This window comes from Lissotriton vulgaris, chromosome 7 (genome assembly GCF_964263255.1).
Source record: "Lissotriton vulgaris chromosome 7, aLisVul1.2, whole genome shotgun sequence".
Classification (NCBI taxonomy): Eukaryota; Metazoa; Chordata; class Amphibia; order Caudata; family Salamandridae; genus Lissotriton; species Lissotriton vulgaris.
The window spans coordinates 276,038,680-276,065,843 of record NC_141695.1 but is presented as its reverse complement, the minus strand read 5'-3'; the positions used below and the strand labels follow the sequence as shown (position 1 = coordinate 276,065,843).

Below are 27,164 nucleotides of genomic sequence, written 5' to 3'. Positions count from 1 at the left end.
ACTCTTTTGGAATACAGCGGGAATTGAAGGGAAGATTGTGGATTAATCCTGGTTATCACTAATCAATGCCTACCAGACCATCTGTCTCCAGGAAATGTGGTCCTAATGTCTTCTACACCTGGACAGCTTCCATTTAGTGTTGACTCCGGCTTTGAGATCATCTTCTGGTCATCATAGTGATTGCCTCCTGGCTGTCATTACTGTCACATTGGGTGTCTCCAAATTAAAATAGTATGTTGACTCCCCTTTTTTCCAGATTACATGTGTGTCTTGGCCAAACGTTTCCCTAGTGGTACTTGTACATTTCTATCATACCAACTTTGCCAGTAAAGAATATACAGGTTATATGATCACTTACCTCTGCTTCGAACACAGCAACAGCAGGTTTGAATGCATCAAGCAGCCAAGGGATGAGGACTATGTCATACTGTTGGGAGGGTATTTCAATATGAGACTGTGTCCCATCTCGGTGGATATTGTTTGTAGGGGTATGACACAGGTTTTTGTGACCTTTCTCTCTTTAGCTATGATTGGTGTGGGGACAGATTGAACTGGTTGTTGTAAACCTATGATCTGATTCTTACAATCGATATAGCTATGAATGAGGCTGAGTTGGGTAACGTGCACAAGAGAATACAAGGGGACTATGATTGATAATGTTACACTCCTAAAGAGCTGGATGGAGAAGGTGAGTGGGTACTAGGTTTTGCCTACTATTCTGAGAGATCATAACACCCTGGCCATTAGCCTTTGTGTAAGTCTGTAAGTCTGTGGAGGAGGTTGGCGGGGATGGAACGATGTGGAGCCAGGTGCCTTTTTGTAACAAATTTAGGGACGTGAACAACAATAAGTTTGATATCTGTTTTAGCCACAGCTCTGAAACCCTTTCAGTCATAGGAGCGTACGCTGAAATATGCAAGCATGCTTTCTTCTATCCAACAGCTCCCAAATGCCAGCAGACCCCAAATTCACATAGGTGGTTTGTAAATCCTGCATCCAAGTCCACTCCAGTGTCATTAAGGCAACACAAATGTTCCTGAGAAACCAGGATGAAATTAGAAGATGCAGGAAACTCTACAACGTTGCTGTAGAGGACAAGAAAACTGAATTCCGAGTAAGGCCAGGGAACAATTGATTTCTGCATCTGCCAGTATCAACTCTGTTCTTTCCTGGAAGATGGTCAATGGACATTTTTCTGCCAAAACCCACTGTCACAAAATCATTGAAAATGTTTGGGTTTGTTCCTTCACTACGCTATATGACTCACATGATACAATTGTTCCTGATCAATTCAGGGAGGCTTCAAAAAGTAACATGAGTGGCAGTGAGGACTCTACCTTTACTCTCAAGGAAGACAGGTGCCCTTGTGACAAGTCACCTAGGTCAGACGGCATCCACGCCGACATGTTTAAGGACATGTTTAAGGGCAATCTGACATTTTGGGCTCTTATATTGACAAGAATATTCATCTGTTTGTCCCTGGTTGGCCCTCCTAAATCCTGAACTTAGGCGATCATCATTCCTATCTTTAAGAAGTGGGACAGGAGCAATCTGTATTGCTACCGGCCCATATTTTTTATAGGTGCCACGGCAAAATTCTGGGTAGTGTACTGCTGGAAAAGCTTTAATGTTGGGCCCATGAGAAGAACATATTCACCCCAGTTCAATACAGCTTTATGTCTGGTTAGGGTACTTCAACCAGTGCTTAAACCTCTATTTAATTATGTCCAAATAGCTTCTTGTCAAAAAATGCTGTCTCTATTTGGCTTTTATGAACTTTAGCGCAGCCTTCGACAGCATAGTCAGGACTAAGCTGTGGAACATGCTATCAGCTGAGAGTACTAATCCCCAAATTATTCTTGCCTGGCTGCACCAGGACGTAGAGGGCAGTGTTCGCTTTGGCCCTGGTAGGAAATGTACCACCCTGTTTAAGATTAGCAAGGGTTCAGGCAGGGCAGTTGTTTGGCCCCTTTCGATTCAGTTTATACTTATTGCTGCCTCAGCCGATCCTCCTAAGTCTGGGAATCGCCTGCTTCCTTTTTCGATGTATGCGGATGACTGTAGCTTTATCTCCAGGAGAGGGCAAGGACTTCAGAAACCAGCAGATACCTTTTTGTATTTCATGTACAAGCTGAGAATCCGCACAAATACATCTAAATCTTACACTATGGTCTCAGGCTCGCACAGAGCAGGATTCCCTCTTTTCACATCAATGGCATGATTCTTGGGCATATCCCTACTTTTACTTAATAGGGAGGTTCATGTGTAAACATTTGAGGGTGGTAGATCAATGCAATTTGAGGCATCCTCCACCTCTCTGTTTAAATTTGTCTCCAAGTTAAGGTCTATGCTAGTAAATGTGGCAGTGACAACAATCTACAAAGCTAGACCTTTCCCAGTCATTTCAGATGGTGCGGGCATTGGGGCTACACACTTCAGAGTGGTAAAGCCAGATTTTTGCGGAGACTGCTTACTCTTCATCCCACTGCGCCTGCTATTATCACTCATGGAGAGGTAGGTTTGCGTTTCTTGGGTTATCAATTGAGAATGGCGCCCACTTTGCTCAGGTTGTATATATCGGGTCTAGGCCTGAGGTATCTGACTCAATCTATAATTTTGAATTTCATTATTTTCTCAGGAGCCCACACAATCAGATGGCTAGCCCATTTTAGGGAAGTAATGCCAGCAATTGATAAGATGAATCTATATGACTCCCCGCACTCCATCACTATGACTTACAAACCACTAGTAAACCCAACTTATCAAAGAGCTTAGCATAGAAAAGATGAGTGGCTGGGATGAGGAGGAAATCAGTTGAAGCATATTTTCCATTGCATATCTCCCTCTCCATCGAGCCATGTCTGCTTATGGCACCTCGTTGGTAAATGTTGTACTTGATAAGATTCAGGCTTGAAGTGCTCCACAACTTGCTTTCCCTCTAATGTTTACACGTGCAATCAATCAATCAATCAGATATTTGTAGAGCGTGCTACTCACCCGTTAGAGTCTCAAGGCGCTGGGGGTGCGGGGAGCTGCTACTGCTCGAAGGGCCAGGTCTTGAGGTGCTTCCTGAAACTGAGGTGGTCCTGGGTCACTCGTAGGTGAGTGGGGAGGGAGTTTCAGGTCTTTGCTGCCAGGTAGGGGAACAATCTTCCTCCGGTGGTGGCCCTGCGGGATCCGTGGGATGGTGGCGAGGGCGAGGTTGGCTGAGCGGAGCTGGCGGGCGGGGGTGTAGAACGTAAGTCGGCTGTTGAGGTATTCCGGGCCCAGGTTGTGGAGTGCTTTGTGTGCGTGGGTGAGCAGTCTGAACGTGAATCTTTTGCTGACGGGGAGCCAGTGGAGATTTCTCAGGTGGGTTGAGATGTGGCTGTGTTGGGGGATGTTGAGGATGAGTCATGCGGAGGCGTTTTGTATGCGCTGGAGACTGTTCTGGAGTTTGGTGGTTGTCCCCGCGTAGAGGGCTTTCCCGTAGTCCAGTCAGCTGGTGACAAGGGCCGGGGTGACTGCTCTTCTGGTTTCGGTGGGGATCCATTGGAAGATCTTCCGGAGCATGCACAAGGTGTTGAAGCATGACATGAGGAAGAGACGACGTTGACTTGTTTGGTCATTGTGAGCGAGGAGTCCAGGATGAAGCCCAGGTTGCGTGGGTGGTCTGTGGGTGTCAGTGCGGTGCCAAGTGCCGAAGGCCACCAGGAATCGTCCTATGCTGAGAGGGTTTGTCCGAGGATGAGAACCTCCTTCTTATCTGAGTTGAGTTAGAGGCGGCTGTGCTTCATCCAGTCAGCTACCTCTTTCATTCCTTCCTGGAAGTTTGATTTGGCGGTGGCTGGGTCCTTGGTGAGGGAGAGTATCAGCTGGGTGTCATCGGGGTAGGAGATGATGTTGATGTTGTGTTTTCGTGCAATGGTGGCAAGGGGGCTCATGTAGATGTTGAAGAGTGTTGTGCTGAGAGAGGATCCTTGGGGTACGCCGCAGATGATTTCGGTTGCCGAGGATCGGAAGGGGGGAGGCGGACTCTCTGGGTTCTGCCGGTGAGGAGTGAGGTGATCCATTCCAGAGCCTTCCCCTGGATGCCTGTGTTGTTGAGGCGGTGTGCTAGGGTGCGGTGGCATATGGTGTCGAAGGCTGCGGAGAGGTCCAGGAGGATGAGGGCGGCTGTTTCTCCGTTGTCCATTAAGGTTCTGATGTTGTCAGTGGCTGCGATGAGGGCGGTCTCGATGCTGTGATTTGCTCGAAATCCAGACTGGGAGGGGTCGAGAAAGTTGTTGTCCTCAAGGAAAGCAGTCAGCTGTTTGTGGACGGTCTTCTCGATGACTTTGGCCAGGAAGGGGAGGAGCGAGATGGTCAGGAAGTTCTTGAGGTCCCTGGGGTCTGCAGTGGTTTTTTTCAGGAGTGCGTTGATCTCAGCGTGCTTCCAGGTCTGGGGGAAGGTGGCTGACGTGAAGGAGCTGTTGATGACGTTCTGTAGTTGGGGTGCGATGATGGTGTCGGCCTTGTTGAAGATGTGATGGGGGCACGGGTCTGCGGGGGAGCCGGAGTGGATGGTGTTCATGATATGGATGGTGTCTTCACTGCTGATGGGGGTCCAGGAGTTGATGGTGGTGGTGGGGGTCGTTGGGCTGTTATCCGGGAGTGTCCGTTGGGGTCCGAAGCTGTCATGTATGTCAGTGATCTTGCGGTGGAAGACCGTGGTGAGGGAGTTGCAGAGGTCTTGCGAAGGGGTGATGTTGTTGCTGCTGGCGTTAGGGTTCTAAAACTCTTTGATGATGCTGAAGAGTTCCTTGCTGTTGTGGTTGTTGTTGTCTAGTCGTTCCTTGAGCGATGTCCTCTTGGTGTTCCGGATCTGCTGGTGGTATTCGCGGGTGGCGGTTTTGAGAGCTGTCCTATTCTCCGTTGTCCGTTCTTTGCGCCAGGTCTTTTCGAGGGTGTGGCAGAATTATTTTGCGACTTTGAAGGGGGTCTTTGAACCGTGAGGGTTTTCTGGTGGTGGTCTTGCTGTGGGCATTTATCAGTGGAGCGAGGTCGTCGGCGCAGTTGGTGATCCAGTGTGCGAGGTGGAGATCATATTCCATGCCCTTGCAATTCTTTAGCTTTACAACCGCAACTGCATTTTTGTGTGAGTTGTATACTGCTCAACGTAGCCGCATTTTAAACCACTTTAAAGAAAATTAGAGATGAGGAAATGCAAGGGGCAATGGAATATTTTCAGCTGTTGCAGTCTGATGTTTGACAAACTATTTTTAAAAATGTAATTGCAGGATTTATCCAAAGGAAGAGGGTGGGGAAATTAACAGGTTTTTTTTTATATATGTATGGCCACATTTACTGACTGATTGTTTTATAACATACGTATCTAGGGAAGAAAAACAAACTGTACTTATTGTCCCTGAATGCCTTGGGTTCCCCGATTTTATTTAAATATTTTATCTATTACTAATCCACTAAATTCTAATGCATTTATGCCTGGCTTTACTTTTGCCTTTATATGTTTTTTATGGTTAGATATAAACTGCAAAAAGATCATTTGAACTTGTATTGTTAAGGATTGCACAGACTGTCTCTGCTATTGGCGAAATATTATCTAAAGTCCTATTACTTGCACTTTCGCACTCTTTTGCTGCCAGGATAATATGGCAAGCAAAAGTTACCTTTGTCTATATTTTCGACATGTAAATCATGACTCTAAGATTTAAGGAAAGCAATCCAAATGCAAGAATAATAATTTGCACTTGAAAATAATATAAACCTGTTTTTTCTTAAGTATAGTCACATCATTCGCACGTGAAAAGTGAGGCAACTTATTGTATACATTTCTAATTTTGAAGTTAATGCAAACAGCTGGATATCTGATTTGCCCATATTCAGCCCTAATTCAAATACCAGTTGCTCCTCTCAGTGCCTGTACCAAGTGTTTCATGGTTCCCATTGCAAGCAAGGAAAAAATCCCCCTGCTCCAGTTTGGTAATAAAATGTAGACATTCAGGGTTCAATTGTCCTTTCACAGCTCTAAACACCTGTGCCAATTCCCCTGTAGGACTATTGATATCTACATCCCTAGCTCAATTCCCTTTTACACCAATACTGTAATATGGCATCTAATGTACAAAACTCCTTAAAATTGCTATGGTTCGGCCCGCTAATTTTTTATTTTATGACCTGCCGTAGACACTTATTTAGAGTTCACAGGTGTGCCCGATGGCTTTGCTGGGTCATCCTTTGAGTTGTTCTCAGTCTCAAAGTAGTACTTCTTGCTCATGTTTATAACCAGCTAAGACATCCAGCTCCAGCACAAAGACTTTCGTAGAACAAATTTCAATGCTTTGTTTTTTGTATTGTCAAAAGGTTTACTGGACTCCTGTGACATCTTGGCCTGCTCGGATGACGAATGGTGCGGCGAGGTTGACGAAAAGTACACCTGTAACAAATATGAGACGCACAACCACCAAGACCTTTATGGTGAAACTTGATCATACTTCTGTATTGTGTGTCCTCTCTCTTCTCTTGCTTTCTTTAAGTTTCCTATATTTTTTCTGTCATTGTCTATGCCTCATATTGAACTGTGCTTTGGACTTCTAGCAGTTGCTTTTCTTGCTTTTCTCTCGCGCCTCTGGTCTTGAGTGCTGTTTCCATCTCCTGCTGGATAGCTCCTTGTGACTGGACCACAATCTGCATAGTGATCCAGTCATCACTGCGGCCAGTTTGCCACCGCTTCCCGGAGGCCTGTCTGGTTGGAATTTTCAACTCATTCCTGCTGGGCATGTCGTTTTATTGTTGGTAAAGGTCGTTTATTGTTATTGTGCTTTGGTTAATTATTTTTTATTTATTGTATCTGGCCGTCTTCCTGTTAAGGTTATTTAAGTGCCCTCTCGGTCATTAGTACAGCTGGTTGTCCCCCCATTTCTTCTCGCTCTCTCTCTCTCCCTTCCACTGCTGTTCCGCTTTCCACCTCACTGACAGCCCCTCCCAGGGCTAGTTATGGAGGCTGCTGTGCAGCCGCGCCACCAGCACACCAAAGGTGCACCAAAGGCAAGCCTTTCCGTGCCCATCCGCACCTTGACCGTGCCCAGCGCCCGGACCCCTAGTCCTCCCACATCCACTACAACACTGCTGGAGAGCTCTTAGGCCCGGCCCACGGATACCAGAACAACAGCTGCTTCATTGCCTCCCCGTGATTGCCCAAAGGACCCTTTAACTGCTGCCACTTCACCTGCCACACAGGACAACCCGCCCACACTGCAGCCCACACCGCTCCTGCTCAGAAGGCCACAAACAACCTGGTGCCACACCAATGCATCCTGCTCAACACCCACTCCTCCTGTAAATACGACACGGAAATCCAGAGACACCATCACCAACCTCTCTCCGGACATTGCCTTTGTCACCAGCACATGACTTAACCCCTCCTCGTTCCTCAACATCACCACTTCCACTCTTGACAGCTACAAGATGATACACCGAGACCACACTGACAAACCCGGTGGGTACATTGCCATCATATTTAAGAAAACTATTTAATACACTGCCTAAAATGATGACCATAAGTGCCAGATGTATGAAGACATAGTTTGTGATTCACAATTAGGAAATCGCAAAAGGGCATGTATGAAAGTGTGTTGAACACTTTCGGCGATTGCCAGTGGGTTGCAAATTACCTACCTCATGAATATTAACGAGATAGGTTGCAATTTGCAACCCATTAGGAATCGCAAGGTCAGCAGACAACCATGTCTGTGATTGCTTTTAAATAAAGCACTCTTTTTTTTGTAAAGCAGTCCATTTTCCTTAACCCTTGTGAATGGGTTACCACCAACTTGTGGTAAAATGTGAATGTTACCACCAGCTTCTCCTCTTCGATCAACAAATGCATCGACAGAGTCACCCCTCTGAAACCAGCTCAAACCAACAAAACCTCAAAACATGCCAGCTGGTACACATCAGAACTCTGAACTACCAAGTACAACTGAGAACCCCTTGAGCAGAGCCGCCCACAAAGCAGCCCTCACCGAACACCACCTATGCATCCAAGAAGCCAAGAGAGCAGCAATCACAGCTTGCATCGACACCTCAACCAACTACACAAATGAACTCTTTCAAATTGTCCAGGAATACTTCGACCCAACAGCCGGGAGGACACCATCTACCCCATCCAAGGAATCTGTGACACCCTCTCAGATTACTTCCACAGTAAGATTTCCAGCATCTACAACAACTTTTACACCAAACCCCCCATTTTCAGCCTCGTCAACCTCGACAAACCTCGACTGAAGAGTGATCACCAGCCAAATGATAACTACCTGATCACTGCTCACAACTCAGGCCACCACAGCAATCATGTTAACCATCCACTTCAGGGAACCCTACGACCCATGGCCGCCACCATCTCTTCAACCTTGGAGCCAACTCAATCAGCTCGAGACTCACCAGCATCCTCAACAACTCCACCTCCAGAGCAGCCTTCCAAGGTGCCTGGAAACAAACAGAGGTCAGACCCCCTCCTAAAAAATTCCTCTGCTGATCCAAGGGACCTCAAATGCTACCATCAGATTTCCCAGCCCTCGACCCATTCAAAATACTCAAGAAAGCAATCAACAAACAGCTCACCGAATACCTGGAACAAAAACACCTACTTGATGCTACACAATCATGATTTCATGCCAACTACAGAAATGATACTGCACTGATCCCAGCTACAGATGAAATCAGAACCCTCCACGACTGCAGTGAGATGGTGGCGCTGATACTTTCTCAACCCCTCTGCTATGCTCAACAGTCTCCCACCATACCCTCATCGACAGACTCTACAACTTCAGCATACAGCAGAGCGCCCTCAAGTGGATCGTTTCTTTCCCGTCAGAGCTCACTGAGAGCATCTGACACCTCTGCACCAATTTTGTTTTTATCTGCGCGTACCCCAAGGATCATCCCTCATCCCTACCCTGTTCATCATCTACCTGACCTCCATGCAGACGTCGTCAGATACCATGGAGTTAACATTATCTCCTACTTTGATGACACTCAACTAATCCTCTCACTCACTGAGGACCTCTACAACGCCAAATCTAATTTCTGCAATGCCATGACCAACATAACTAAATGGATGTGAGACAGCTGACTCGAACTCAACCCTGACAAAACAGAAGTGCTGATCTTTGGAAGAGACACCTTCGTATGGGACCACAGCTGGTGGCTGGCAGAACTCGGACCAACACCTAGACCAACAGACCACACATGCAAACTCAGCATCATCTTCAACAGCCAACTCACCATGAAAAGACAAGCCAATTCAGTCGCCTCCCCCTTCTTCCACACCCTCCGCATGCTCCACTGAAACTTCAGATGAATCCCCATTTAGACCAGAAAGAAAGTCACGCAGGCCCTTGTCTGCAGCTGCCTCGACTACTGCAACGCTCTCTAAGCCAGACTCTACACCTACCTTATCAACAGACTTCAGACCACACAGAACAGCGCAGTCAGACTGATCCTGGAACTTCCCAAATGGACTCACATCACCACTCACATCTGAAACGTCCACTGGCTCCACTCCCAGAAGAGATGCCAGTTAAAGATACTCACACACGCATACAGAGCTCCCCACAACCAAGGACCATCATTTATTAACTACTGACTGAACTTCCATCTGCCCGCAGGACACCTGCACTCTGCCTCCCTTGCCCCCACACACCCCTGCATCCGAAGCAGCCACAGCGGTGGCCACTATTTCTCCTTCATTGCAGCCAAGACCTGGAACGACCTGCCCCAACACCTCCGAACAGCACCCTCCCTGGTGGACATCAGGAAGAGACTCAAGACCTGGCTCTTTAATGGAGACACTGCACCCTCAGCACCCACATACCCTGAAGAGTGACGGTGCTGCGCTATACAGATAGTGACTGATTGATTGATTGATTGATTGATTGATTGGATTGCTCTTTCCATATATGTTATACTGCTTTTTTTCCACTTTCTTTTAATGTAGCCAGGATTATTTTTACGTATCACTTTTTTTATCCCACCCTATCTTTTATATGTGCACTTTCTCAATCATCTGCTTATGCTACAATTTCTGGTGTACAAACGTTGTCTTCATTCTCCTTTTAACGACTAAACTTAATTTCTAACAAATCCCTGTCAATCATGAACAGAAATTCAGTAATAGAAGCCAAGCTCCTCCCTAAAGATTAAGTGTAGGTTCACAGGTTTTCAAATACATAGCTGTCTATCTCTAATTGTCTCAAACACCAATGTCCCCCACTATTCATCATTATCAGACCCAGAAATGTTCCTCTACAGTTATTTCTATGCTCTATTTCAACAATCATTTCATAACAATCCATCCACAGAAACTGGTAAACATCAAAGGCATCATATAAATATGACGTATAGCCATAGTGATGCCCATTTTAACAGTGTCTTATATCAGAAGTGTCACTGAGCCACTGAAACAACATACAGGCAGAGTCACACCCAGATTCAACAATATCATATACTCATAGTGACAAAGAGTCACAACAATATCACATAATCATAGTGTCACACAGTCACAACAATGTTTAGAGCAACAGTGACACCCAGCCAAAACAATACGTGATAGCCACAGCTACACCCAGCCACTGCAATTGCATAGAGCCACACTGACACCCAGCCAAACCAATACTTGGCAGCAAAATCTACAGCCAGTCACAACAATGACATGCAGCCACATTCGCATCCATCTACAGCAATGGCATGCCACCACAGCAATACCCAGCAACAATAATGGCAAGCTATCCACAGTGCCACCCATCCACAACAATGGCATGCAGAAACAAAAACACACCTCCACAACAATGTTATACCACCTCAGTAACACCCAGTAACAGCCGTGGCATACAGCCACAGAGACACTCAATCAAGAGCATGTAGCTTCACAGATACCGACCCACAACAATATTATCCCACCACAGTGACACCCATTCACATCAGGGGCATATAGCTGCAGAAGCACCCAGTCACAACAACACCAAACAGCCACAGTGAAACTAGCCACAAAAATGCCAAAGAGCCACAGCGATACCCAGCCACAAAAATGGCATATCAACCACCCATTGACACACTGTTACAGCAATGACATTGAGGCATCATGAAAGCCAACCACAAGAATGACTTAATACCACAACAACTCCCAGCTAAAACAATGAGGTACCATACAAGTGACACCCAGTCACAGCAATAGCAAACATGCACAGTGACACCCATTCACGGTGGTCTTCAGCAATATTTACAGCAAGATCTCTTCACACATGACCAGATCCTCATGCAAACCACGTGACACTCACCTGATGTGACATTCCGCCCAAGTAGTCGAAACTACTCTGAAACTTTTCAAGTGAACACATGCCAATCTGGTAACCTGTTCTGCGAAGACAGATATTAATAATGTAACAGCCCAAACTGACTAGCTATTGCATTTGTAACTTTCAGATTTCAATCTCATCTGCGAAGGCAGTAAGAGCTGCTTGTCCTTCTCGAGATCATTGCTGAGTGCCAACGGGATCCCAGCTGAAACTCTTCACCTGGCGGATCCCAGTTGTCTTGGGACACTGGTGGATGATCGAATCCTCTTCTCCTTTGGCAGTATATCGAAGAGCTGTGGAAGCCAACTGAAGGTAAAGGAATCAGCCAGGGCAAATGTGCGACAATTTACTAGGGAATTGTTGATAATCAAAAGATTATATTAGGATCAACAATGAATAGCTCAATTGTAATACGATGTACAGTCATAGTAGTGTCAGAATAAAGGAGAATTTAAAACACATCTCGATTTTAGTTCTGCATATTTCCGTACTGGGATATAACTAACATGCTTTCCAATGTATTAGTTTCTTCTAATCTACACTAAACTATTGTTTTTGTAACTAGCCACAATCATTTCCAACTTTATATATAATTTACAGCAACCATACTTTTATAGAATTGCACCGCAGCACACACTTATAATTGTCTGTACGCATAATTGCACACAGTGAAACACACTAATGCACAGCCATGCACACTGAGCTTTCTTACCTTAACTGTTCCCTGGCCTTTGTCGTTACTGGGGATACCCACTGACTAACACAGTGATTTTATAGTATATCCTCACTGTTACCAGGAATATGAATTACCTTTTTGTAATATGAACCAATTTTTATTTTTATCTTTCAGGTCAATGACACTCATGCTGTCTACTCCAATGCAGTTGAAGGTCACTACATCCAACAACAAGGACCAATAATTCTTCAAGATAGACAAATTCACATTGACTTCTCTTGTGCCTATCCACTTAACATTAGCTTGTCCTTCCTCTGGGCAATACATGTTGTGCCAAGGTAAGTGCTTCTTTCCCTGTTACTAGATGCTGTTTGAGTGTAGTTTAGCTGGTGCTTCCAGTTATCAAATAAGCTATCATGCTATTACTTGGCCACCGCATGGGAATCTGTTTAGCTTTATTGAAGATGAGGCATCTGATGTTTACTCTTATAATATTTATGATGGCAATACGCCTAGCACTTCAGAAGTGGCAACGGAAAGCTTGCCACTAAATTCTTCGCTGTTATGCATGGCAATCTCTGCCTATTATATTGCCTCTGGGACATGCATCCTGCTACATATTCTGTAAAAGATGCCACTCATTTCGCAGTATCCATTATATCTACCAGCCACTTTCCCATGCGATCATCTTTAATATTGTTTAAGTCTTTTTCTGTTTTCCTCCTTAACACTTGGACATGAGAAGTCTTTGTGGATCAAGTCCTGATAGTTCACTGATATATCGGAGTCTAAAACTTAAATAGTTATGCAAAACCTGCCGCAAACGATTTTTGCGCCCATTTAATACTTGTTTGTCCTACTGGTGTGACGGTAGTCTGTTGGTTGTGGACATGGTTTTCGTACTCACCTAATTTTCCGCTACCAATATTGCCTTGTCCTCTTCATTGATATTTTGCTGTTTTAACAGTATGGTCAACATCTCATTGCCAAATGGCCAAGGACACCTGGAAACATCTCTCATCCTGTATAAAGACGCTAACTACAGCCAGCTCATCCCAGTGTGCCCTGTGATCCTCACCATCAACGAAAGGGTCTACGTTTCTATTGAGGTGGCCGATGTTGATACCACCCTGTGGGTGCTGCAGTTAAGATCCTGTTGGGCAACTCCATCCATTGACCCTGCCTCTACCACACGATGGGATCTCATCAGAAACGGGTATGTTTTCAGATAAGAAAGTTTGGTATAACAATAGATTATTAACAAAATCCTTCCTCGCCTTCCTCCTTCTCTCCAAAAATCAGCTGTAACAGCTCTGGTTTTATCTAACCGTGATTACTGCAATGGTTTATACCTTAATATGCATAAAAATCTTCTAGCCAAATTCCAAGTTTTAAAAAATGCGGCCGTTTGGCTAGTCGTCTTCTTCCCAAATATCACTCAGCCTCCATGGCACTACACAAACTCCATTGGCTTCCCATAAAGAAAAGGATTGCTGTTAAAACCCTGTGTATTACCTTCCATGCATTACACAACATTTCGCCTAGAGCTCCTCATTCACTTACTTTAAAGAACGTGATTGTCCCTAAATTTAGGAAATCTTCCTGCTGCCGCAAAGGTTTTGTCGTGGGTACTGCCAAATTGTGGAACCCTCTACCCTTAAATGTTCTGAAAACCTCTTGCCGTTTAGAAAGGCAGTGAAAACATGGCTTTTTGTGCATTAGCTCAGCTCTGTACATCTTCATCTTGTTCCTTTGCTCAAGGCAGCGCCAAGACACCCCAGGGTATTCGAGTGCTATACAAACCAAATATCATAATATAACAATGATAATAAATTATCTAAACTTATACTTTCTTTGTTGGATATTGACGTTTTCAAAGCGTTCGTTGGGATCTCTACTCCCTCATTCTCTTGATCCTATTATCTCTCTGTTTGTTTATCTCTGTCTTTCTTTCACTGCTCCACTCTCTCCTTCCGCACCCACGTTTCTCTATCCTTCTTTTTCGGTTTCATAAGGATTGTGATGTATGCAGCTATGAAATATCAACGTGTGCTCCTTAGAGCACATACAGAGATTGTGCCTAATTATTTTAATATTTTGACAACAATTGAACAGCACTCCTTCACAACAACTACATAACAGAAGGGGAACTGCTATCAGAGGTTCATTAATTGTAAGGCCACATGTACAAAATGGACCTTTTTCTGGAGAAATATTCAAATAATCTAATCACGTGGATAGATTGTATGGAAAAGGGAGATCCAAAGTACATGAATGTTACTAATGGTAGACCTTCCTGACAGTGACCCACGTGTGGAACAGGGAAGCATCTTTATCAATCAAATGAGGAAAGCGGATATTGCCAGATATTGTCCAAGTGCTGATCATACTTACTTTCCCCACACGGAATGCACTTCCCTGCGTGCTTCTGACATTGCAGATTTTGGAACCTTTAATTCAATATAGGACCCATATTGTTAAACATTAATGCATTTACATGATAAGACTAAAATGACAGTTATTTAAATATAAGCAATGGAGGGTTTATTAAGCAATTTAAAGCAATTATTGGTGTGTCACATTAAAACCAATTCCTAGGAGAAGCCAAGGATACATTTAAGAATACATCTTTAACCCTTTTTCAGTTATTTTACCATACAACAAGGATGAAATATTTTAAACTGTAAACATGTTACTGTATATCTTTACGCATGTCAAAGCATAGATTTAAGGGGCTTTGTGTGAGCCCCCTAAAGGTTTGCTGCACCTGTGTTTGTTTTAGGATATCTTCCTTAGGTGTTCTACTAGAAATTCATCGATATATTTTACAAGGGTAAATGAAGGTGTGCAGAGTTTTTAAAAAATAAAATGAAAGAGATTTAGATATACAAAATGTAATATGCTAAAGCAATTAGCTTGAACACTTAATCAAATACTGGATTTACTATTATTTGTCAAGGAACTCCATTAGGTGTAGAATTGTAAAGTAGTTTGGAAATAGTTGCTCTACTACATAAAGATTTAGCTGTGGACTGACATAAGTGACCAGCAGAAAGACCGAAGATGAGACAAGACTGGAAAAAGAGTAAGTGATTGGCATCCCATTTCACTTACACTACCCCCTTCATGTACATGAAGCTTGGCATCGAGGTGGCAATGATTGATATTATTCTTCCTCCCTGGATCCAGATTCTGCTTTTCATTGTTGGACGTAATGCTTCTGGAGGAAAATTAATTAGTACAAGGGCGTTGTGTGCAAGAAGCTGATAACTTTTAAACTGGTAAAGATAGTAGGGCCACGTGTCCTCGTCGTGTATAATTAGGTTATGTGCAGTTTGTGTTGTCTATCACACCATAAGTGTATGTTTTCTGTTGTTTGAATCAGGTGTCCGATCAGCAACAATGGGTCAGTGAGTCTGGAAGGGCAGGATCTCCCTACCATCAAGAGATTCTCCTTCAATGTGTTCGAATTCATCAGTGATTCACACATGATCTACATTCACTGCCAGGTCAACCTCTGTAACATCAGGAAATCTGTGTGCTCCACGGTGAGTAAAGCTGAAACACCAGGGAGTTTGTTTTCCAGTGGTTCAAAACTGTGCTAATTGCCTTTGTTCTTTGCCTAATTTCACTTTAGGATGAATATTAATGCTTACTCATCAATGGAGATTATGTGGTGTGCTGCTCACTAGGTCAAACTAGTCTGTCACGCGTAGACAGTCTCACTCCTGCAGTACTTGCCAGTGGGGACAACACAAACATGCCTTTTACTTGTTTGGTAGTTAGATAAAGAAAATCTCTCCCACACTTTTAATTGCTGTATTTATGGCTGTATTGGCCATGCAGGTAGGTCGGGAAACATCCTTAACAACGAAACTTTTACCACACAGTGCTGTTACAACGCAAGTATTACAACGAAAACCTTTACAACGCATTACACTGGGGGGCGCTCTAGGATAGGGAATAGTTTTAATTTACTATCCAACACCTTCCCTAGTGTCCACGGGGACTGGAGTTGGAATAGTAAATTAAACTAGTCACTATCCAGCACCCCCAAGTGTAATGCGTTGTAAAGGTTTGCGTTGTAATACTTGCGTTGTAACAGCATGCTTGGTAAAAGCATGCGTTGTAACGTCATACATCCAGGTAGGTCGCATATCAAACCTGGGTCTGATTAGTAGCTCTCTAACCACATGGTAGAGACTTTCGAGCCAGGCCCATAAAGATGGAAATTCGGGTAGAAAACCATTGTGTACTTCGGTCTGGTATTTGCATATTACACACTGTTCGATTTACCAGACTATTAGGTTACATTTTTGTATTCACTCAATGAAACTGCCCAAGTGGAGATGTAGCTTTAAAACATGTAAAGAATTTAGATACGTATCAAGGTTCAACATATTCATTTGCAAATGAACAGGTGTTAAGAAAGTATAGGAGTGAAGACTTTCTGGAGTGGTGTGAGCAACCTGTAAGGGCATTCATTTACTTCCCACTCTACACTTGTGCACCAGTTATCGATAAATATATCCGTGTATGAGCACCTCCATCTCTTAAGGTACAGCATCAAAGATCATGACCTAGAGTTTGGTGCTCTGGTAGAGACTTTTAACCAGTGGATTTCTTTCATAATTACCATTTATTCCTAACATTGGAGGACTTTCCACTACCAGACACCTTTAAACCAAAGTCTGGATATCTTGCCCTGCAGCCACATTTTACTTATGCAGTGCATTACGCATTGTCTTGCTTATCATGGGTTTTTAGAATCTGGTGTGTGTATGTCAGTGACGTTTGATGGTTAAATTCTTGTACTTGACAAGGTTATTCTGATGGTGCTGGTAACCGAGCTGATTGAATGAAGTCTCCAAAATTAATTAGTCATTAACAGGCACTTGACAATGTTGTTTACGAACTAAGTAATATGTACAATATGTAATGAAAAGCACACAACACATCATTTAATTTAGAACTTTTTTACAGGTACAGTAGCACACACCATACGCTATTTCCGATCCTACATATCATGTAATACCAAGGAAATCTGACATGTCTCTCCATTATCTTTTTATGTAATTTCTCCTAACCTGCTAATCATGTGGATATCGGTAACAGAAAATAGTATTGGCTTTGAGCCAGTCTTAGTTATCTTTCTATATTTGCGTATGTATTGGTATTAAGAATGATCAATCTAACTTATTATGCACATGTTTTGGACAAGAAACAGACTTCTTCTTCTCTAGTGATGTAGTGGGGGTTGTAAGAGTGGGGAAGCCATGCATTACAGGAGAGATATTCGTTAAAAGGATGGATCTTCAGCTTTTTCCTGAACTGCAGTACTACTTGTGCAAGTGTGGTGTGTGAAGCCATGTTGTTCACATTATAGATACATGATTGCTGAAGTATAGCCTTCAGGAAGTTTTCTTGTTTGCACTGCACCACTTCTACTCACTTCTAGTTTGGTGATGCATTGCTGTTGCATTGGCCTTCAGGCTGTTCCATTACTTATGCAAGGCAACAATACAGCATAGTATTGTATGATTAAATGGTATATACTTCAATAACTTCAGTTGGATCTCCCCTAAAATAATCAGTGAGAGATGATATCCGTAATACTGTAAAAAAAACAATGCTCACAACAGCATTGGCTTTGAAGAGAGCGTGCTTCTACTTGGGGATGGACATCTTTGAAAACCAACTCGTCTAATAAAATGTGTATGAAAATAGCTGCAGAAGCACTTTAAAAATTCTAGTTCTTTTCCATTCACATACTTTATTCATCAAGGAAGTGGGTGTAGCTCATACCTGTTTCGTCTTCCAGTGAACTCTTTCCAAATCAACTTGTCATTTCAATTTAGATCTCTTTATCTACTGGAAGGAAAATTCTACAGCTTTGACCTTCTTCCTCAATGTCACTCCACATTGGAATATGTCCTAGTAAATGATTCCTCTGACATGGGTTTGTGCGAGTTGAGATTATGACAGGGGTAGAGCAATTGATTTGGAGCAGCCATGAATCTCATGTTCAGAAACTGATGAGAAGATATCCTTGAAAAATGTCTGCTGCAGAAAGAAACGTGTTGGTTAACAATTTTCGTGATGAATGTCGATCAAGCAATTAATCATGACTCGTAAAATGTGGCTAATCACCCACAAGGCGCTGGGTATCTTGCTGTGGAGGCTCAGATGAACAGCTATGTCTTAAGTCCTTTCCTGAATTCCAGTAGCAAGGTTGGGGATGGGAGGTAAAGACTGAGGTTTTTTCAGGACTTGGCGCAAGGTAGGTGAAGGAACGACCTCCACTGTGGCGTCAACGTATGAGAGTAGTCTAAGTGAAGTTGGGGGAGGTGGAGATAAGGTGTCTGGAGGGTCGGTGGAATTTCTGGTGGTGATTGCTTTATGCTGGTAATTTGTTGTACAGGGCTTTGTATGTTTGGGTCAGTATCTTGAAGTGGCATTTCTTCTGAATGGAGACCCAGTGGATCGTCCTGAGGAGGGCGATGATGTGGTTCCGCTTGGAGAGGTTGAAGATGAGTCTGGCAACAAATTTCCATATGGTCTGTAGTCTATTTAGGAGGTGTGAGTTGATTCCTGTGTAGATTGTGTGCTGTAGTCGAAGGGTCTCCAACCCTTTCTGTAGTGAAAGATACTTCTGATCAGTGAAAATACTCATGAGCTACTGAAGGCTAGGCAACTTGTGCATTGTTACATTACCGTCCACGCCTAGTTAAATTGACTGTAAGCCTAATGTCCATAGAGCCAGATGCCATGGTTTGAACAACATGCTCTGACTAGGGACACTATACCAGAGCTGTCAGAGTTCAGTGAGAGTGTGGTCTTGTAGGATGTATGAACATGTGTGCCTATGAGAGTAATATATGTGTCTGCCTGACTGAGAGACTGTGCCATATGTACCTGTGGCACAGGACATACCTTTTGCCTTATGTGCTCATGATACATGTATAACACAAAAGGGAGAAATTTAAAGTGCAGAAAAATGTTCTGAAGAAAATTTTCAGAATAAGGAACATTTTTCCGCACTTTAAATTTCTACAACCTAAAATATTGGCTTCATTTTACACTTATAAATATGGCGCTGTATCAAGAAAATTAAATGGAAGAGTTTACTTTGTTTACATGGGTTCCATAAAATTAATCGCTTACATTTTCTTCTATCTTCAAGTGTCACATTTACAACATATGGTTCCATATGTATAACAGTAAAATACATTTTTTTAAATGGGAGGGATTTTAAGTGAATAAACATGCTTCATAGATCATTAAGATATGTTAGGCTAAATTGAAGGTGACGAAAGACATTAATACTTAATATTTTAAAGACAAAGTTTTCTTCACTTTTTCATTTTTCCCCAATTTAAAAAGAAATGCTTTTTTCAGTTATAAATATGCCACATTTTCTATTGCCCACTGGGAGAAAAAGGCCTGCTGCTTGTAAATGTGACACTTTGAAATAGGAGAAACTTAAAATGAAAACCAAATCATTTAAAATTTCTCCCATTCAAAAGTATTCAGAAACATAATTTGATCCCACAAATTTTAGTCCACAACGACTTTAATTTAAGAGTTAAATACTTTAGTGCTTCAGTTCTTCACATGTGTGACACAGCCTGGCCCATAAATCTGACTGAGGACTGCTCATTATCAGGTCCTGCCATATGCAGCCTAAGGATAATAATGTAAAGTAAACACAGCCTTCCCTTACCTCAAAAGAAAAGTGTGAACCTGTGTTCATTAAACAAAATGCAAGCTACTTTAAAGGTGTCTGAGAGCTACTGGTAGCTCGCGATTGACTAGTTGGAGACATCTCCTGTAGTCCAATCAGCTGGTAATAAGAGTTTGGTTGACGGCACGTCTGTGTTGCGTGGAGCCATTTGAAGATCTTCCAGAGCATGTTGAGAGTGAGGAAGCTGGTGGTGGAGGAGACTGCATTATTCTGATTTTCATAGTGAGTTTTCTATCCAGGATGATGCCATGGTTGCTAGCATGATCCGTTGGTGTGGGTGCAGGAGTCGTTCCATGGGGAGGTGTTGTTCCCAAAGATCAGTCCTTCAGTTTTTTCTGTCTTGAGTTTCAGGCTCTTGTCTTTTATCCAATCTGTGTTGCTCATCATACACCTGTGGAAGTTGGCCCTTGTGGTGGAGTGCTCTTGAATGTGAGAGGATGAGTTGGGTGTCATTGGCCTAGGATATCATATCCTAGGCCGACGACATGGTTTCTGTCGATGCGGGGCTATGGGGTCATGTAAGTGTTGAACAGGGTGGAGCTGAGGGATGAACCTTGAGGGACACAGCAGATGATGCTTTTGTGTTTGCAAGTATAGGGAGGCAGGCGGAGTTTTCTGAGTTCTCCCAGTGAGGAAGGAGGCGATCCATTTACGGTTGCTCCCTTGGTTTCCAAGTTGGGGAGTCTCTTGATAAGGGTGTGGTGGGATACAATGTTAAAAGCTGCTGAGAGATCAATGAGGATCAGGGCTGTTGTTTCTCTTCAGTCAAGGAGGGCTCTGATGTCATCGGTGGCAGCGATGAGGGCAGTTTCAGTGCTGTGGTTGGAGCAGAATCCAGGCTGGGAGATGTCCAGTGCTTATTGCTCACCCCAACTGCCTGTTTTTTTAATACGCTTAAAGAATAAAATGTGACATTGTGTGTACCTCTTCAAATGCTTTATAAACCATTTATCACTGCCTCAAGCAGTAGTGCAGTAATGAGGGTGTACAGTTTTCTGTTATTTGGAGTGATACATGATGTGAATTGAGTACAATTGCTTTAAAAATTCCACCTAATTTTTCAATGCAAGGAGCAGTAAAAAAAAAAAAGATGAAAAATAAGTATATTTGTAGAGTGCACCTCACCCCATAAAGTGTCAATATATTAGTAATAGATAACATATTCCTGCTGTCACCCATTTCTGAAAGGTTCTCATAGGACATGTTTACAAGTATTGACATATGTTACAGCATAAATGATGTTAACAAAGTGACTTGGCATGCTGTGTTGTAGCAAATATTCTTTACAATATGGCATTTACTGACATACAATTCATAATACAGTGTACTTCTGTTGATGCATTTTCCATTTTATCTAGTTGGAGATGATATTTTAATTGATTATATTTCAATTATCTTGGATTTATCAGTGCATAAAAGTGAGATGTATGTTTCTGATAATTGTAACTCAGGAGAAAGCCCAGGTTTTTTTTACCATGTCTTGGATAAAGGGTCATTTAAGAGTTTTTCTCTTTCATTCCTACAGATGTGCTCATCAAGGTCCGCACGAGCAGTGCAGACAAGTCCAGTAGTGGAAGGATCACTTATATCAACTGGGCCCTTTGTCTATGGAACAGAACCAATATCAGATACACATGGTAAGGAGGTCGTCTAAAAAACCTCAGACTCCATCCTGTTGAGTTAGAGTACACCTGACAGCTTTTCTTTTTCACATCTCATGTCAATTATAAGATAACTTGTATGGATGTGTCATAAATGTGAGAGTTGGTCAGAAACTTGCGTAAACAACGACTTGAAAATAGCAGGCTGTACTAAAAAATAATGGAGGTAAATTGTATCTGAACTTACATCTATCTATCTATCTATCTATCTATCTATCTATCTATCTATCTATCTATCTATCTATCTATCTATCTATCTATCTATCTATCTATCTATCTATCTATCTATCTATCTATCTATCTATCTATCTCTTGGTATGGGTAAATAACTTTTTAAACAAATACATATGAAACAACGTCAGGGCATAAACCATATATTTATATACCCAGAGTGTAATATGCTTTTTGATGTCATTGTAAAGAGAGGGGAGGGGCACCATGATGACATATTCAAGGCTTCACCTTGTCATGGTCCCTTCACACACTCAACAATAGTGAAAGATAGCATATCATACTCAGAACAACTCTCTTTCTTCTCTATCCAGAGCAGGAGTTATGCAGGATATGATATCCTATTGATAATGATAATGATAATAAATAGCATATTACACTATGCAAATATGAATATATGGTGTAGGCCATGGCATTGTATCATGCGTATTTAGTTAAAAAGTTACTTATTCAAAACCAAGATGAAAGTGTTTTAATTATTGCTACAAGGCCTTGTGACTGTAAGGAGAGTTGTTTCCATGTTGAAAGTAAATGTAAAATGAATTCTGTGAGACAGTAAACAAGGTTTTTCTTATGTCATATATGTATATCTTGCCCTTACTTTCTTGCTGTATACATATATATATATATATATATATATATATATATATATATATATATATATATATATATATATATATATATATATATATATATATATATATACTTATATATATGTTAAAGACTTTGTGAATACAGATTTAGATTTTAGATAATGATGCCTATAGTCCTCTTGTACTACTGTACAATGAAATATTTTTCCACAGAGGAGTCTCCTATGCAAGCTAAGCAGGCATGCAATGAGACCTAGATGCTAGATGTTCAAATCAGACAGTCATTAGATAGAAGGTAACGAAGTAAAGCTTCAAACACACTTACCAAGAGGTTTCTACAAATATTTACCCTCCAGCCATTACTTTTCAATATTGTCATCACTGATAACAGGAAAAAGTAGACATAGTTGTAGTTTGTTTCCAAAACAATGAAAACCTTCAAGAACATGTTAAGAAAGTTGTAGATTTGAGTTACACATTGTGCAAATTCATAGACTACATAGATAATTGAATGATGTAGCCATTTGTAGATTTGGGATGCAAAAAAACCATGGCAATTTGTGAGGTGAACTGTGGAGGGTAGCTAACCTTGGAAGGGTTATCATGCAAGCCTAAAGTTTCAGTATTTATGGAGATGGCTGCTGAGGTAGAAGAGAAGCAGGCCGTTTACTGATTTTGCTGGCCACCAAGATCAACAACAGGAGGCTGTCCAATAAAACAGGGCAAAGCTCAGATAAGGCATTAAATTGAATAGTGAAAGAGTATTTGTCCATGAGTATCGATCACCCTAGGAGAGAGTTTTTGGCAGTCTTTTAACATTCTATAGTGTCAGTGGTAAAATGTAATCTCCAAACTCAATAATAAAATCGCCTCTACAGTGGACTAAGTCAAGTACAGTTAGTTTGCAATGCTGTTCTATATGTGTTCTGGTGGACCTTCAACACTGATTATGGCTACTTACAATAACTTCAACTAGGAAAGGATCAAACAGATTAGTTTAAAAGTGTGCCAGTGCTCATAACCTCTTTCTAATCAAAATATACTTACCTCAATTTGACACTCAATATGAGAGAACCTTTAATTGTTTAGTATCCAATGTTAGTGATAACTTCGGATTTTGACCTGTAACACTTGAAAAGTGTGACAGTATCTAGTGAGGCTGCTTGCCTCCTGATCCCTCACTACTGCAAGACTACTTGCTTTACTATGACCACTGCTGTTTTAAAAATGCCTGTACCTCATGGCTACCGAATCAATGACCAATCCATTCTTTTTCATTTTGTGGATTTTACTGTGCTGCAAATGACAAGAGCTATTGTTCCTAGACTGAATTGTGCTTGAAGAACTTGCTGTGGAAGGATGGAAGTCAATGTTGGGGCTTAAATGTTTGATCTGTGTGTCACCATTATTCGGGAAAGCTTTAATTTTTCTGAGCCATCAAATGGAATTGCTCAGTGACAGGGGAATACAATCCCATGCTTCTTGGTATAGACCAATAACAATGTCATTTCTGTCAGTAGACATGTAAGGCTTCCAAAAGAGAAGACAATATGCAATTCCAGTGTAGGTATTTTCAATTTTTGGGCCTCTATCTATATTGATGTGGCTTTTATACAATGATAGCACCCAAACTCAACTCCTGCTGCAAAATGTGGAGACTTAGAATCTGTGAACTTTGAAGAGTTCCACTACCATTGGTGAGATTGCTGCAAGATGGGTGGAAGGAAATTAATAAATAATCATCGCCCTGACTAATGCCATTTTGACTCCTTATTGAAACAACTGTATTCTGTAGTTGAACTGTGTAAAGAAGTACAGAAAAATGCCTTGTTGTCTATACCCTTTCCACAACTAGCTTCTTTATTTACTGTGTACATACTCACCTCTTTACACTTAACGTATTTCAAGTCCAGAATACCTTGATTAAGCGCAGAGAACATTGGATAAAGTGCTTCCCTTCTGAAAATGTTAAAAATGCACCACTCACATTTGTCCTGGTTTTCTGAAGTCTATGAGCTGAGGGATGGTAGGAGAATTGGTGGTAGGTGACGCAGGCTCGTGTGCCTTGAGTATATTGGACAGAAGACTAAATGAGCATTCATGGGTGGGTGTAGGTATTTTCAAATGTTGGACTCTGTCTATATTAATGTGGGTTGTAAGCAATTATAGCACCCAAACTGTACTTCTAATGCAGAAATATGGTGACTTAGAATATGTAAACTTTAAATAGTTCCTCTACCATTTGTTAGATATGGTTGAAATAAGAATATCGTTGAAATCAGCAGCTCTTGGACTAATGTCATTTTGACTCATTACTGAAACAACTGTTCTCTGTAATTGGGCTGTGAAACTAAGTTCAGAAACTTGCCTTGCTACATAAATGCTTTCAACTACTAGCTTATTTTATCCAGTGTACACATACTCACCTTAAACTAAACTTACTTCAAGTCCTGGAGACCTTGGTCAAGCACAGAAGACATTGGGGAAAGTGCTTCCCTTTAGATAAAATAATGCATGCAACACTCACATGTGTTCTGGTTTTCTCAAGTCTTTGAGCTAAGGGATTGTAGGAGAATTGGCAAAAGGTGATGTAGACTAGTTTATTTTTCCCCTTGAGTGTTTGGCACAGTAGAATAAATGCATCTAGATGAGTGGGGAACTTTTGGCTTCCACTAGAGGGATGAAGCTATTAGATAGTATTCTACGTTTATGACAGTACAAATATCCTGAGCTGAGCCTGCTATATCCTAGTAAGGATTGAATGGCCATACAGCATACTTGATTCATAAATGTATAGCCTGAGATTTGAAAACTAAGTTTTGTTTCTGTTCAGCTTATGTAGGATCATCCTCTATCAGCAACAACAACAATAGCAGCAGCAACAATGACATACTGATGCTTCAAGCCCAGGTGAACAACTCCCATCCTCCTGCTGCCGCTTGTCTACCCCTGCTGCTGCTGCTCTGCTGGCTGGTACTTGTCATGAACTGAAGATCCTGGGGAACAAAGTAAACTGACTGACAAAGAAGAATTGGGTTCCAAGGCCATCAATCCCACCTCTTCTGAAAAGGATGTTTCAATACAACTCCAGAAAAAGGAAAGCCATTTTAAGATCCAGCAAATGATAGATGCATCTCTGCTTTGTAAAAAAGAAGCAGGGGTCAGACAAAAGTCACAAGCAGCTGTCTTGCATCAAACAAAGGATTGAAACACTTCTTTTCACCATCATGCAGATAACAGGCTGTTTTGAAGACAGTATACCCTACAACTGTTTTCAGATAGATGTCTATGTGTTGAATTCAGAATTTGGATAAGAAGGCAATGCAATCTCTATATAAATGGTCTTGAAAGCTGATTGTTTGATAGACCTTAACACCTTAAATATTTTATCCCTCATAATCTATCCTTGGTGGCATTACCAGTCCTAGGTTCTCAATATGCACTAAAAGAGCTGCCATAGATTAACCTACTTGATTACTGAATCATATTTTAAATAAAAAACTGAGTATAAGATAAAACACTGTCCATGACAAATCACTGCCCTTCTTTCATGTTGCTCACAATGAATCACCATCTTATAGTTTGCCGACCATGACAAGTGTGTTGAACTTTGCTCTTTACAAATTTCGACGTGATGTCTCTGACTTTCACCACAGTTAATCTAATTTCGTAGCTGAATTTCTAAACAGGCTTTCCTTCTTCCTTGGCTACCTCATCATCACTTTTCTGAAAAACCCTGGAAAACTGCTAATTTCTGAACTTTCCGTTTTCTAAACGGGTGGTTGGTGCTAAAGCAAAGATTTTGATGGCAGATAACCAGGCTCCTGTCTAAGGATGTTCTTTGATATTTAGGTGGAGGGTTTCTAAATAAATAATAATGACAACTTCTTATAATGTTATTGTATTGGTTAAATGTATCGCTCATTCGTACCTTCATGGGGAGAGATGTTATATGAATTTTACTATTCAGTTAAATCGCACTAGTCAGAGAGCAGTATTGCCTGTCATAGATTCAGAAGCCAATAAACTAATGGTGATGTGATCTGCTCTGTTAAATACATTTTATGACCGAGGGAAAATGAGTGATATTGGTCAAAGGATCTCTGAGTCAGTTTCAGGTTGGGTCACTGGGTATTCTGCCAAACATGACTCTACATCTCATTGAAATAAATCAATGTTTAATGTAAAAGGTGTACATTTCTGTTGCACTACATTTACAATAAATTATGTCGCGGCACACTCTACACTGTTGTGAGCAGACGTAGAAAATATCTCCAAAATTTACATATTTTCCAAAAGCTGAAATATATGTATTTAGAAGAAAAAGTATATAAAATTTGAGAAACATTTTTCCCTTTAAAACATGCTTGAGTTGTGTAGCTCTTCTGCTCCTATGTGAACCCTTTACAAATTACACAGTAAAAAGCATTGTGAACGGTCTTGACCACTTGATTGCACACATGAATTTACACACTTACCATCACTGGTAGCAATATTTGCCTATTTTTCGATGAAGGAATGTTTGTGTGTTCACTTTGATGGAGAAAAAGTCTGTGTTTGAATCATATCTGTATTTAAAATTGTGGGTCCTTTATGTCCTGTGCAATGTATACATCTGCAACTTTATACTGATTGTTTTCATGGTGCGTGACGATCCATCCCTGTAAGAATATTTATTATTTAAAATAAATTTTTCTGTGCATTATTTGTGATGTCCTATAATTATTGTCTTCTGCATGTTTCTGACTTGATTTCCTCATTAATTATTTTATTTACGCACTTTACAAATGAGAGAGAACCATTACTCGCAGCAGGATGACAATACAATAACACGAATGAGAGTTACTTTATTATGTATTAAATTGAATTTTTATTGAAATTGCATTAATATAGCACATACCACCCCTGAGGAGGTCTGTGTAGCAA

At 41.6% G+C, this 27,164-nt stretch overlaps 1 protein-coding gene across 1 annotated transcript in view; it reads left to right on the top strand.

Moving 5' to 3' along the window:
• The window catches only part of LOC147701387 (uncharacterized), a 194,049-nt gene extending 167,121 nt beyond the window's left edge, over window positions 1-26,928 (top strand). The window contains exons 80-86 of the mRNA XM_086929343.1: window positions 6,343-6,456; window positions 11,461-11,645; window positions 12,184-12,347; window positions 12,977-13,225; window positions 15,395-15,557; window positions 21,279-21,390; window positions 25,072-26,928. Coding sequence (XP_086785469.1) covers window positions 6,343-6,456; window positions 11,461-11,645; window positions 12,184-12,347; window positions 12,977-13,225; window positions 15,395-15,557; window positions 21,279-21,390; window positions 25,072-25,229 — 1,145 coding nt within the window. The 3' untranslated portion in view covers window positions 25,230-26,928. The remainder of the gene's footprint in view (window positions 1-6,342; window positions 6,457-11,460; window positions 11,646-12,183; window positions 12,348-12,976; window positions 13,226-15,394; window positions 15,558-21,278; window positions 21,391-25,071) is intronic.
• The last annotated feature ends 236 nt before the right edge of the window (window positions 26,929-27,164 follow it).